Source organism: Schistocerca piceifrons, chromosome 5 (assembly GCF_021461385.2).
Source record: "Schistocerca piceifrons isolate TAMUIC-IGC-003096 chromosome 5, iqSchPice1.1, whole genome shotgun sequence".
Taxonomy (NCBI): domain Eukaryota; kingdom Metazoa; phylum Arthropoda; class Insecta; order Orthoptera; family Acrididae; genus Schistocerca; species Schistocerca piceifrons.
Window position 1 is genome coordinate 426,000,525 of NC_060142.1, and position 14,883 is coordinate 426,015,407.

Below are 14,883 nucleotides of genomic sequence, written 5' to 3' on the forward strand. Positions count from 1 at the left end.
ACTCCTATTACATTGCTAGTTCCGCAGTGCTGGCTCTAAACACATCGGACAAAAAGTTAATACCTCCAGGAGACATCGCGCTAATACTAGTTAACAGCGCCTCTAGCCTTGATAAATGGCCTCAGTTCGGCGAGGAAGAGAGCCCACAACGTTTTTTTTTTTCCAGTTACGTCATATCCAGCCGAAGCCACTGGTTGACGATGAGATCCTGTAGAATAGAGCCGCTGTTTTCAAATAGGGCCGAACGGTTCGAGGCGCCTCAGTCTGGAACCACGCTGCTGCTACGGTCGCAGGTTCGATTCCTGTCTTGGGCATGGATGTATGTGATGTCCTTAGGTTAGTTAGGTTTAAGTAGTTCTAAGTCTAGGGGACTGATGACCTCAGATATTAAGTCCCATAGTGCTTAGAGCCAATTTTGTTTGCAAATAGTTCCAATTTTATTTGCGTAGCATTAAGATAGGATGATTTAGCGGGCCAGTCGAGATGCGATACGATGTTTGAATCTTCGTCAAACCAGCTGCGCACACTGATTACCCAGAGCATTATGACCACCGTCCTGCTATTGATATAAACCCGCCCAGGCGATAACAGTGTCACCTGGCGAGGAATGACTGTCAGTCAGACACACGGACGTTGCGTGTCCAGAGTGACAATTATTGAACTACATGAAGTAAAATCGTCATAACTTCTGAACGGTTTGCGTTAGGACGTTCAAAGTGCATGGTTGGTCGCGGGGAATGATGGGAATTAGTATGGGTATGCGCACAGCGTTAGCGACGCAGACCACTTTCATTTGGATGGGTTTGTCAATAAGCAAATTTGGCGCATTTGGGGGACTGAGAATCGGTGCGGTATTCCTTGATGGCATGAGTACTACCGATCAGTACGTGAAGGTTTTCGAAGATGATTTCATTCCCATTATCCAGAGTGACCCTGATTTCGACTAGATGTGGTTCATGCAAGACGGAGCTCGTCCCCATCGAAGCAGGACGGTGTTTGGTGTCCTGGAGGAGCTCTTGGGGACAGCATTATGACTCTGGGGTAGCCAGAAGCTACTGGTAGAGGCCTCTATTGGGCGCCATATTCTCCGGATCTGATCACATGCGATTCCCATTTTGTGGGGCTGTATTAAAGACAAGGCGTACAGTAATAACCCCTAAACCACTGCTGACTGAAAACAGCCATTCAGGGGCTCATCGACAGCATCGATGTTCCGACACTTCAGCGGGTTATGCAGGATTTCGCTATTCATCTGCGCCTTATCTTCGCCAATAATGGCAGGCTTATCGAACATGTCATAGCCTAAGTCCGAATATCTGTAGTGATGTTTACATGTTGAATAAAGTGTGTGCACGCCGTAGTTTGTAACTAATTTACATTTTTTCCACATAGCTCAATAACTGTTGGACTGTAGTATTAGTGTGAGCGTGCTGTCCGTGTGTAAGTAGAATGGGGAAGGTGCGCGATCTATCAGAGTTTGACAAAGGACAGTTTTTGATGACCCGGAGGCTCCACACGACCATGTCGGAAACTGCACGACCTGTCGGGTGTTCGAGGGGTGTTGTGGTGAGTGTATTCAAGACGTATGAAACCTAGGTGAAACCAGGTCCAGACGTCGTGGGGCTTGGCAGCCACCCCTCGTCACAGATACCGGACGTCGTAGGCTGGGCAGACTGGTAAAACAGGACAGGCGGCGAACTGTGGCGGAATTAACATCAGATTTTAATGGTGGACAGAGTACAAATATGTGTGAACACACAGTGCACCGAACGCTCCTAACGATGGGCCTCTGCAGCTGACGACTCATGCATATGCTAGTTTTGACCCCATGCCATCGGCAGCTACAACTGATATAGGCACGTGACCATCGGCATTGGACGTTGGCGCTGTTGCAGAGTGTTGCATGGTCTGATAAATCCCGATACCTCCTTCATCATCCTGATGGGAGGGCGCGAATCCGTTGTCTTCCAGGAGAACAGCTCCTTGACATCTGTATTGTGGGACGGAGAAAATTGGTGGCGGTTCCATTTTACAGTGGGGAACATTCACATGGACGTTCTTGGCCTTGTGAAATGGCGTATTATCTTGTCGGAAAATGCAACTGCAGTCAGGAAACATGATAATAGTGAAGGGATGTATGGTGGCGCTTGTGGAAGGCACCGGCTGCTGTAGCTGAGCGGTTCTAGGTGCTTCAGTCTGGAACCGCGGTGCTGCTGCGGTCGCAGGTTCGAATCCTGCCTAGGGCTTGGATGTGTGTGATGTCCATAGGTTAGTTAGGTTCAAGTAGCTCTACGTCTAGGGGACTGATGACCTCAGATGTCAAGTCCCATAGTGCTTAGAGCCATTTGAACTTTTTTTGCAAGGCACCACGACGGCCGAGGAGTATCAGACCCCCTTCATGATTATCATGTTTCCTGACTGCAGTGGCATTTTCCGACAGGATAATACGCCATTTCACAAGGCCAGGAATGTTACAGAGTAGTTCGAGGAACACAGTGGCGAGTTCTAGCTGATGTGCTACTCCCCCCAACCCCTTCCCCCCCCCCCCCAACTCGCCGAATCTGTACCCAATCGAACGGATCTGCGATGTGATTGAACGTGATGTCAGAAGGTGACTTGTGAGTGCAGATGTGGTACCATCTTCCTTCAGCGATCTACGACGACCTCATTGCTTCCATGTCATGACGCGTCGCTACTGTTATCCGTGCCAAAGGTGGACTTATCGACCATTAGGTATGTGGTCCTAATGTTCTGGCCGATCAGTGTATGCGTGTAGCACTGTGAACACAGCTGTCGTCATCTTGGGAGAAGGGAATGTCCACTGAATATTTATTAAAAACGTGAACACTTAGTCACTGAGAATGTTAAAACAAATATTCTGGTAGTATGACTTGAATGATTGGACCAAGGCCATGGTACATAAAAAAAAACCAAAACATCACGCAACTAATGTAGCCTGAACTGAACCCACCATGTACTGCGTATTAAACGCGTCTCTGGTCCGTACACTAAACGCTTTCCTTCAACTACTGTTCATTTTTAGTGTCGTTTGACCTATTGAAGACGCTGTGATCAGTGGCTTCTTACGAAGTACCCGTTTGTATGCATTTCCCGTCGACATGTTTATTCGCAAACTGATTGAGATTGACTTCGATGCAATGAGAGCATGAGCTTCTGCCGGTTTTGAAACCGAGTATTTGGGACAAAGTGTGACACTCGTCTGTGGGCCCTATCATAATTTGGATTTCTCCGCAACTGGCTGCGATGGTGCACCATTCCCTGTAGACAGATTTGACAGTCCGCGTTGATGCCCGAAGAAATCGGGCAACCATTCTGTCACATCTCCTCGTCGACCCATGTTACTGCGCTGAGTCCATACGACAAACTGGCCCGAACCCACCACTTGACTCCCATGACGTCAGCGGTGAGGGGTCACTTGACTGGATGATATGATCAACAACGTTCCATATCGACGGCCAACAATGCCACACTATCATTTCATTTTATCGACAAGTGTGCTTTCTTATGGGGGCGAGTGATGTTTTGCCCATAGGGCTATTGCAACTTTTCATGAGCCTGGCTGTCCCTCATAACCTCATTTCCGCCGTTCAACAATGGGCTGAGCGACGAGATATTATGTTGACGTTTCATGTAGAGTGAGCATGTCTTCATTTGATGGTTCCGATACGTGCCTGGCCGTCCGTCGACTTCTTGTTCTCTCTCTCTCTCTCTCTCTTTCCCTTTTCCCCCCTCACCCATATGGGCGGGGGCTGATCTGTCAGCGATACAGTATTCGGATTTTCAGCGAAAGGAATTAAAAAATATAACGAGAATAAGAAAAAACTTTAGGACAGCTTTTTCTATTGAAAAATTAAAAAATCATAGATGGGCAACCAAAAAAACAAAAATATATGCATTACTTTTGAATACATTGTGGGAGTGAGCAGTGATCATTGTTGTTACAAATATTTACTATCAAAAACAGTCTTGATCACAAATTATTTATTCCTGTGACCGGTTTCGACCACTACTGTGGTCATCTTCAGACCGCCGGCCGAAGTGGCCGCGCGGTTCTGGCGCTGCAGTCTGGAACCGCGAGACCGCTACGGTCGCAGGTTCGAATCCTGCCTTGGGCATGGATGTGTGTGATGTCCTTAGGTTAGTTAGGTTTAACTAGTTCTAAGTTCTAGGGGACTAATGACCTCAGCAGTTGAGTCCCATAGTGCTCAGAGCCATTTTTTTCATCTTCAGACCAATGAGTAAGAACCTCCTTCTGGTGATTTACCACCAGAAGGAGATTCTTACTCATTGGTCTGAAGATACCACAATTGTGGTCGAAACCGGTGACCGGAGTAAATAATTTGTGATCAAGAATGTTTTTGATAGTAAAAAAAAAATATATGCATTTTAAAACACATCGCAGAATGGTGACATTCTTCTGAGAAGACACACTGAAGCGCTGCACTTTCACGTAAAATCTGGAGCCTGCACCTGGTGAGAAGTATTTTAGAAGGAGAAAATATGTTCCATAGAGTTGAGACAGTCAATTAGCAAAACTATGTAGATGAAGGTACGCTTTGGGATAAACAGTGGGAATATGGAAGGTGTTAAAGACAGAGGGTGAAGATGACTTCTGTGTGTAGATAGAGTAGTGGTAACAGGAGGAAAGGGATGGGGATGCAAGGAGAGGGGAAATGAGAGAGGAGCCCTTATGTGGAGCGGGATAGGTGGGTAAGAGTTACAGTTGGTAGGAGGGATAAATATCGGCGCGGATCACATTTTTCTAGGATAGGGAGTCGGTTGAGGTTTCCTCGTGCCAGGATACAGAGTGTGTGTAGGTGGGATCTGTTTACAAAAGGCGCGGCAGCATTACAGGATTGATTATCAGAAGGGGTACAATGGGATTATTGGAATTTAGTTTGCTCCGTTGACTTCCAGTGTGACTCGACTTTAAGTGAGACAGCAATCGAAACTGCTCGTCGGTCGCTCACTGCCTGTCAAGGCCGACAGCTCCGTGCCGGAAGTGGGGTGGGAGTCGCCCGTGAGACGGCGGCGGGCGCGTTTGCCGACCCCTGGCCGCCGAGCCCGCGCTGTGTCTACCTGGCGCGGGATCACAGCCGGGGTGCCGGCTGCAAACACAGGTTTTCTCTCAGCGCGGCTCTGCCGGCGGGATGTCAGTATTGCCGGCGGGGGCGGCACTGGCAGCCTCGGAGACAAATCACGGCGCTAATTCCGCCCCCTAACGAGCGGCCCCCGCCGCCTCCTCCTGGATTGGACGCGATACGGAGCGGACAAAAAACGGGGGCGGTAATTGCCGACCCACTTCTCAGATCGATCACGCCGCGCGCTGGTCCTCCTCGCGCCGTACACCCACGTTGTTACCCGTACAACGGACTCTACATCGTTCCTTGTTTGCGTAATGTATTGTACTCCCAAGTAAGGGGAAGTAGTTCTCGAATCAGGGTGAACCGAAAGAAGGAGGGGGGGGGGTATGTAAGAGATAAACTGGTGCTCATTATTTTGGTGCCAATTATAGTGAGCTGTGTTACGCATGAAAGGTTTAGAACATTTGGATAATCATCATTATTTTCCGCTTCTTCTGCAGTCCAAGCTGTAGGTGTTAACGCCTGTTTAGGGCTCAGGAGTACACCCATCGTCAGAAAGGTCATCTGATGCAAATATACTTCTTGGGTTTGCTGCCGGATCGTATTGTGTAAATCGCACAATACTTCATCGATGCATTTGCTCGACATCTCCAGATGGCGATAATTGTCGCTGTCACTGCTGCAAGGCGCGACTGATGTCTTTTCTTCTTATCGGTTTGTATTACCAAACTCTGACTGATATAATGCTGCCTGCCTGTCCAGGTGATACTTCCGTTTTTACTTTTATTCCCTAGTCGGTTCCGGTACTGGTTTCATTTTTGGTTATTCACAGGCACTTTCAATGCTGGATCCGTCTCATGTAGAGCAGAAAAGTTACGAGCTACGGTATCCAGCCTACTTGCTACTAAAGCAATACACTTAGCACTGATGCTTGACGTCACAAACTGTTTTGGGTTCTTCTACAAAAGATTCCAAACTGAAATGTGTCTAGGCTATGAGTATTCTATCCTCCACTTGCTTGTAGACTGTGGCGTTGTTCAGTATGCCAAACGCTCTCCATAATCTGCACTATATATGCACTCAGCCACTGCTAATGTTAAACTCGAATGCTTGCAGAAGCCTTAGATACTACGCAAAGTGACGAAATTTTGCTGCACGTGAATGCATGTAACATTTTTACTCCCACTGCCTTAAAAACTACTTTAAAAAATAGCAATTTGCATTTAAATACGAGTCCTGAAAATGATCTGGTTGAAAAAAGTGCTATACAGGATTGTGTGTGAAGACTGTGACTCATTCTAGGAAATTTTTCCACGCTTGCACAATTTTGTCTAGAAGAAGATTGACTAAAGAAGGCGCTGGGCGCTATAGGGGCAGTCACTATCACAACAGGAAAGAGAGCTGGTAACACACGTTTCATCCAAGGAATATAGCCATCTTACCCATCTCGCTTCTACCTTTGAGACGTTTCAGTTTGCAGTGCTTGTTCGTGGCCAACAAACCACTGTGGCAGCGTATTAAGTACTGCGGAGCGGTTTGCTGATCACCATGTTTCTCCTAGGGAAAACTTTTGTATTTGTTGTTCAAGGGTGCTTTGACCAGGTAATTGCTTAGTTCTTGCACCCCTGAGAGATATAAAAGACGTCTTTTTAATCATACCGTTGGTGAATTTGTAAAAGATTTATTTTTTAAATTTCTTCTTCTATTTTTCGCTTGCTTTAGCCTATTTATTGCCTGTTACTGTCTGCCAGGGTATCGTTTTCCTTTTGTTTTCAGATTTCGTTATTTTTTGTTTATAGCTTTAAAATACGTCCCGTCTGAGTACCGTTAAGGCTGTCTCAATAATCTTATTGTCACTGAAAGATCTGATGTGGGCCTGGAGGTGCCCTCAGGGATCGTAGTGGTTAAGGCGGCTGCGCACGAAGGTCATGAACTCCTATTTTGAGTCTACATCTGTAACAGATAGTGAGTCGTCACCACATATTCATTACATTCAGTAAATCTGATGAGCTTTCACTGATATCATTTCTTCTTCATTATTTCATAATCATCGTCCGTTCGTTTTATTTCAGCGTATCTAATTCACAGAGACAACACATCTGTTATTTTAAATGCGAGAGCTGCGCATAACGGTGCTTGCCGCCAAAGAATACATAAGTTCCGGAGATGCTCGGCGGCAAAGAGCTTTGCATGAACAAAATATGTGGTTAGACGCGCGCTTCTCTTGCTATCATATCGGTGCATCAATAGGAACAGCACTGTAACGACGTCTTTTGCGAATTGATCAAATGAAGCATCGAATTCCGTGCTTTGTCCAGGCTGAAACCATTAATGCTGTGTTTATGGCAATGTCAAAATTGTAGCTCTGACTTCATTGCTCTGGAACACTGTCCTCAAGGAAGACGTAAAAATTCTCTTAGCGAAGGAGAATAAGCATTATCAGCGTGGACATGGCACGGAATCAGGCGCTTTCTGTGATCAACTCGCAAAGACTGGTACAGAGCAGTTCCTAACGACGTATTGATACCTCGGCATGGATAGAGTATCTAATCACATACTCAGTTCATACAAAGCCCTTTGCGCCGAACACTATCTCTGGCAATTGTTGTTCTGGGGCCCCAAGTGCAGGACGCTACTCTCGTGTATAAAACAACTCATGGAAATGGAGTAGTTGCAATCTGTCAGATCACTCGGACCAAGGCGTTTGATATAAGGTGAAATACCAGTTGAGTAAACTGAGTTCTTGCGTCTGCACGCCCCAAGGTTAGTGGATTAGTTCAAAATTACGCGTATATTTCGCTTCAGCTAGTTTTCATTCCTCCTCCCCTCTAATAGACTGTGACAGATGAGTAAATTGGCGACGCAGTCTTGTGAGTTAGTGTTGGATGAAAGTGCGGTCCAGGGAAGGTAGTGGCCGACTTCTCTGACGTCGGCAGCACCCTTGGTCCCCAGAACCATTAGCTCGCAGCCATCTTCCGGTCTAGTCACGCCCCGCCTTTGCAGAGCTGCCGAGTGTGGCGGACGAGTCGCAGTGCGGCTGGGCGGCCACTCGGCCATCGAGTTTCATAACGCAGCGGCGCTGCAGAGACAATAAGCCGCATCCCCCTGCCGCTGCAGTCCATTTTTCGGGCCGGCGGGGCCAGTGCGCCAGCGATTACAGTTCCCGCCGGGGCCAGCTACGGCGTCAGCGATATTAAATTGGCTGCCAGCGCTGGCGCCAGTATAATACGCGGCTGCCCAGTAAATTGCGCGCCATCCGGCTGCCGGCGGCCAGAGAGGAGTGCAGTAGCCACCAGCTGCTCGCCCGTCCCCTCCCTCCTCCATGGCGCACAACTCGAGACCCGTCTTTGCAAACATTGTGGGCCTCGCTTATTTTTTTTATTCGCTTGCCTCTCAAGACTGCGTAGCACGGTTCTTTCTTTCCACACGAACGCCATTACTCCCCAAACGACCCTTTGTCATGTGGCATTGCGTACTTCGATATCACTATCATTTGGCCTCAATCCTGTTTCGTTTGCGAATGGTGTATGGGGAAGACAATTTTCGGTAGCCGTATGTATGATACGCACTGAGGTGAAAAAAGTGATATGATACCTCCTAAAAACGTGTCGGACCTCTTTTTCCCCAGCGTAGTGCAGCAACTCGACGTGGCATGGACTCAACAAGTCGTTGGAAGTCCCCTGCAGAAATATTGAGCGATGCTCCGTCCATAGCCATGAAAATGAGATCCATGAATGGCTGAAATGACCTCCAAGTAGACGACCATAACGAGAGGACCCAGACCATTCGACGATACCACAGCTCACACCATTATGTAGCAACCATTAGCTTGCACATTGCCTTGTTGACAACTTGGGTTGAAGGCTCCGTGTGTCTGCTCTACACTCGACTCCTACCATCAGCTCTTACCAGCTGAAATCAGGACTCATGTGACCCGGCCAAGGTTTTCCAGTCGTCAGTGGTCCAACAAGTAGGGTCATGAGCTTAGGGGATGTCGTGCTGTCAGCAAAAGCACTCGCGTCGGCCGTCTGCTGTCATAACCCATTAACGCCAAATTTCACCACACTGCCCTACCGGATTCGTTCGTTTTACGTCCTACATTGATTTATGCGGTTATTTCACGTATTGTTGCTTGTCTGTTACACTGACAGCTCTATGCAACGCCGCTGCTGTCGGTCGTTCAGTGAAGGCCGTCCGCCACTACGTTGCCTGTGGTGAGAGGTAAAACCTAAAATTTAGTATTCTCGACACACTCTTCACACTGTGGATCTCGGAATATTGAATTAATTAATTTCAGGCATAGCCATAACAGCTTCCAAATCGTAATTTTTACTTAAATAATTTGTCTACATTAAGTTGTATATGGTCGCAGACGACAATCTGTGAAAGAAAACAGTCACTGTGAAAACGTAATACAACAGGAAAACCACACCATGTGGTAAAAAGTTATGAATTCATAATTTTATGTGTTTTCTTCGACGATCTGTAATTACCATTTTAAAAACTAATATTTACATGTGAATCTTCAGGTTTTGGCGGTGCAAAGACTGTTCCATTAAGTTTCGGGTGTGCAGCCGCAAGAAATCGCCTTCTTCTTCTAATACTTCGGCTGTATAACGTTCAGCCATCTTCAGAGTGAGCCGCAAGACTGCCGCTCCAGTTTTTTTTTTTTTTTTCATTTATTGAATTTCAATTCCCCCCGAAGGGGGCGGGCTGGCAGCAGCTTAGTACGCCGCTCTTCAGCCGACAGATTTTGTGACAAAGAGCAAGAGAACAAATAAGAAAAACAACAGGCGATAAAATCGGAGACTTAGAGAGTAACAAGGCGAAAAGAAATCGTGGAACTTAAAACAACAACACAGGGATGATGACGCTAATAAAAATACATACGAAGTAGACAGGGAAAACAATAGACAATTAAAAAACACGGCGACAGTCTGGATTCTGTTCGCAAAGGAAATAAAATTCACACCGAGCGACAGCATGGTGTCTGTTCGCAACACGAGAAAGACAAACAACACTGAATAGTCACTGGAACACTGCACTAAACAGTTGGCAAATGTGACACCACAGTCGAGAGCAGGTGGGGGGAAACTGGACAGAAGATGGGAAAACGAAAAAGGGGGGGAAAGGAGAGTAAAAGCGAAGGGGGGAGCCGGGAAAGGAGCTGAAGGAGGATGAGGACCCATAAGAGGGGTGGGGGGCAGACGCGACAGGGAGTGGGGTAGGCAGAGGAGGGGAAGCCGCTCCAGTGCTCGCTTCGTCCCTTTATACTGTTGTACCGCGCGACTGCGCATGCGGCCACAGATGCAAATGCGCCAGAGACGTTGGTCGGCGGGAAGACGTGCATAATGCGCGAGTTGTATCTATGACTCCGCAGTTGATCTGTGTTGGCATATCGATATGTCATTGTGAGTTGCACTGTGACGACGTCTTTGCGAGTTTATTACAGCAAGTGCCGGATTCCATGATTTATCAAGATTGAAACCACTATCTCTTTAATTAAATTCAACGTCAAGCGAATTTCAATTGCCTCCTTCACTATCGAGTCCCAAAAGGATGATGTAGTTACCAACATTTCGACGTTGTCATACAACATACTGTGACCATTATCAATACAGTGCTATGCCACTGCCGACTTGTTAGGTTGTAAAAGTCGTGTGTACCTCCGGTGTTCTGTACATCTTTCTTGGACAGTACGAGTTGTTTGTCCGATGTAAGAAAGGCCACATTCACATGGAATTTTGTAAACTCCAGATTTTCGGAGGAGCAAATCATCTTTGACGGAGCCCACGAGTGCAGCTGTTTTGGGTGGAGGACGAAAAATCACTTCTACTTTGTGTCTGCATTCTCGGCAATGCATTACACAGATTTAACGGTTTGCGTGAACTGCTGGGGGCCTGCCTGTATGTGGGCATCAAGCCACTACAGAGACAACTCAAAGAAATATACCTGGTGACGAAAAAAAACAACAACAATAACAGAATAGGCGAAAAATCGGTAATCTATTGCCAGAACCGGCATAAAGATTTTCGAGAACGTCTAGTAAATCCTGGAACGGTTTTAATAATGATACATATTGCTATTAGAATAGTCATATTTTTCCCCCAACAAATGAAGACGCATATAAGTCAGAAGTTTGGATAGCGGCTTATCACAATTGACAATAATTGACAGTTATGTAAATTGACATCCAAATTAAGTGCAAAGTGTGCTTCTCCCCCCCCTCCCCCCCCAAAGATCGGTTAACAGTGTCACCAACTTTTTTTACCTTCGGCAAAAGGAAAATAACTAATTACTCGGATAGTTTTTTCATTATGGTAAATATCATAATTGTATTTCTACAAAATTGAGCTATCTCCTGTTTGTGTCATCGACTGAAAGCGAGATATCGATTGCCATAGCACTCCAGCACATTAGTTGCTCCACCTCATCAGGGAAGCTTTTCATCGACGGATATAAAGGCAGACACAAGCCTTCAACGCGTAGTATATAACTTGTAATACTGAAGTAAGTATAGACATCTTTGTTTTACTCCGTGGGGTGTCGGTATTGATGCAAAACATTCGATAATTCAATAGTATCGTAAGAACTACCAGTATTGTTACCGAAAATGTCGAAGGTTGTGGAGGAAATGAATAACCTTCCGCTGCTAGTGCAGGGGGGTTGAAATGAATTCAGTATCTACGTACTGTACAGGGAATATGTGCACAGTCTTTAATGTACGGTCCGGATTTCAGCAACGTACATCAGTAATACTAACGATGTGCGCACTGCCTTGGAAAAGTTTTTCTGTTGCTGAAATGCAAGTGAACTAAGTTTCGGTAAAGGAAAGCGATAGTAATTAATTAGAAATATATTTTTCAAGTACCCCTTCCTGCTCCCAGTTGCTAAAGGACTGAGAATATGGGAACCCACTTTCTGTACGCAGCAGCAGTAGGGGAAATCCCTTCTTCACTGGCTGCCAGATGGCACCTCTGTTAAAAGCTCGCAAGTGGAGGAAACGGGGCAGAGTGGAATGGCCACGAGTGAATTATTTGTTGCATCGAGTGAGTATTCGAAATATTTGTCATTTACTGCTTACATTTGCATATAGTTTTATATTGAAGTTGGTGCATGCAAGCATGACATAATTTGCGTATTTGGGCTACTATACTCAATGAATGCTTTTGTATCAAATGAGAGCTTTAAACTACGTAAAAGAAACAATCAGTACATAGTGTTATTTTCTGCGTCGATACTGTTTTATTAAACTGATATCAAGCTATCGATACAGCGTTAAATGTTGTTGTTATTGTTGTTGTTGTTGTTGTTGTTGTCCTCGGCCGGAAGAATTGTTTGATGCAGCTCTTCGTGCTGCTCTATCCTGAGGAAGCCTCTTCATCTCCAAATAACTACTGCAACCTACATCCTTCTGAATCTTCTTGCTGTATTTATCCCTTGGTCTCCCTCTGCAATTTCACCCCCCCTCCCCCCCCCCCCCCCATATCTAGCGGTTCTGGCGCTGCAGTCCGGAACCGCGGGACTGCTACGGTCGCAGGTTCGAATCCTGCCTCGGGCATGGGTGTGTGTGATGTCCTTAGGTTAGTTCGGTTTAAGTAGTTCTAAGTTCTAGGGGACTTATGACCTAAGATGTTGAGTCCCATAGTGCTCAGAGCCATTTGAACCATTCCCCCCCCCCCCCCCCCCCATACACACACTTCCCTCCAATACTAAATTGGTGATCCCTTGATGGCTCAGAATGTGGCCTATCAGCGATACCTTCTTCTAGTCAGGTTGTGCCACAAATTTCTTTTTTCCCAGTTCTCTTAAGTACCTCCTCATTAGTTACATGATCAACCCATCTAATCTGCAGCACTCCTATGTAGCGCCACATTTCAAAAGCTTCTATTCTGTTCTTGTTTAAACTATTTATCGTCCACGTTTGTTTTCCGTGTGTGGCTACTCTCCATACAAATACTTTCAGAAAAGACTTCCTAATACTTAAATCTGTATTCGATGTTAAGAAATTTCTCTTCTTCGGAAACCTTTTTTCTTTTGCCATTACCAGGCAACATTTTATACCGTCTCTACTTCGGCCATGATCAGTTATTTTTGCTGCTCAGATAACAAAACTCGTCTACCACTTTAAGTATCTCGTTTCCTAATGTAATTTCCTCAGCATCTCCTGATTTAATTCGACTGCATTCCGTTATCCTTATTTTGCTTTTGTTAATGTTCACCTTATATCCGAAACTGTCTATTCCGTTCAACTGCTCTTCCAAGTCCTTCCTAGTCTCTGACACAATTACCGTGTCATCGGCAAACTCAAAGTTTTAATTTCTTTTCCATGAACTTTAATTCCTACTCCAGAGTTTTCTTTGGTTTCCTTTACTACTTGCTCAGTGTTCAGATTAAGTAGCATCGGCGATGCGCGACTGCCCCCGTCGGTGGTTCTAGTCCTCCCTCGGGCGTGCGCGCGCGCGCGCCTGTGTGTGTGTGTGTGTGTGTGTGTGTGTGTGTGTGTGTGTGTGTGTGTGTGTGTGTTGTCCTTAACGTAAGATAGTTTATGTTAGATTAAGTAGTGTGTAAGCCTAGGGACCGATGACCTAAGCAGTTTGGTCCCAAAGGAACCACCATCGGCGATAGGCCACAGCCCTGCCTCACTCCCTTCTTAGTCACTGCTTCCCTTTCATGCCACTCGGCCCTAGTTTCTGTATGAGTTTTAAATAGCCTTTCTCTCCCTATATTTTACCCCTGTTACCTTCAGGATTTCAAAGAGAATACTCGAGTCAACCTTGTCAAAAGCTTTCTCTAAGCCTAAAAATGCTGTAAACATAGTCTTGGCTTTTCGTAACCTGTCATTTAAGTTGTAGGATCAGTACTGCCTCGCGTGTTCCTGCTTTTCTCCGGAACCCAAATTGATCTTCCCGAGGTCAGAGTCTACTAGTTTTTCGATTTTCTGTAAAGAATTCATGTTAGAATTTTGCAGCCGTGAATTACTAAACCGATATTTCGATAATATTCACACCTGTCAGCACCTGCTGAATTATTATATTCTTCTTGAAGTCCTTGGATACTTCGTTATTGGTGTGGATGTGAAATGTTGTATGCTGACTGGTATCGAAACATCGCTATTCGCAGACAGCAGACGCGCCCAAGTTTGTGCGGAGACACGGCGGTGCCGCCTCGCAGCCCGGCATAACTTACCCCGCCTTCGCCTACACCGCCGCCCCACTTCCGCCCCAGGGCGGCGCGCTTCGCCTGAGCCAATTTATGACTGCGCGAGAAAGGCGCCGCTGCCGCCGGCTGCAGAATCAATTGCGGGCCGTTGCGCCGCAGCGAGGGCCGCACCACCTGCCACTGCTGCATATTTTGCAACTACCTGCGACATAATTACGTTTCTTGATTTGCTCTCAGCTCCGCAGTCCAAGAAGACGTGCGTATAGAACGTCTGTTTTGCACGCTGAACTCGTGGTGTTACAAAGAAACGCATCAGCTGCTTGTTGGGGTCTTCGTTCCCAAGATCATCGTACGGACGTGTGGACTGCGGTAGTTTTCCCAGTAGCGTTGATCAGTTAAGGCCGTACCCGCGTTACCCGTACGTTGGGTGTGTTGCATACCTTTCTGGCGTTACCACATAACGATTGCTTTCTTTACATATGCGATCAGTGTCTTACTAGACTCTCCTAAAAACCAGAAGCGGTGAGCCTTCTAGAAGCTGAGTGAGGGTTTATAAGGCCCAGGTTACATACAGAACATTATTGTTTTACATAGTTATCCTCCTGTCTGTTGCCGG

The 14,883-nt window shown here is 46.2% G+C and overlaps 1 protein-coding gene across 1 annotated transcript in view; it reads right to left on the reverse strand.

Moving 5' to 3' along the window:
- LOC124799057 (facilitated trehalose transporter Tret1-2 homolog) overlaps positions 1-14,456 on the reverse strand; it is a 136,159-nt gene extending 121,703 nt beyond the window's left edge. The window contains exons 1-2 of the mRNA XM_047262595.1: positions 14,295-14,456; positions 4,992-5,160 (exon numbers count right to left, since the gene is read on the reverse strand). Of these exons, the coding sequence (XP_047118551.1) occupies positions 4,992-5,160; positions 14,295-14,456 (331 nt within the window). The remainder of the gene's footprint in view (positions 1-4,991; positions 5,161-14,294) is intronic.
- Positions 14,457-14,883: the final 427 nt, after the last annotated feature.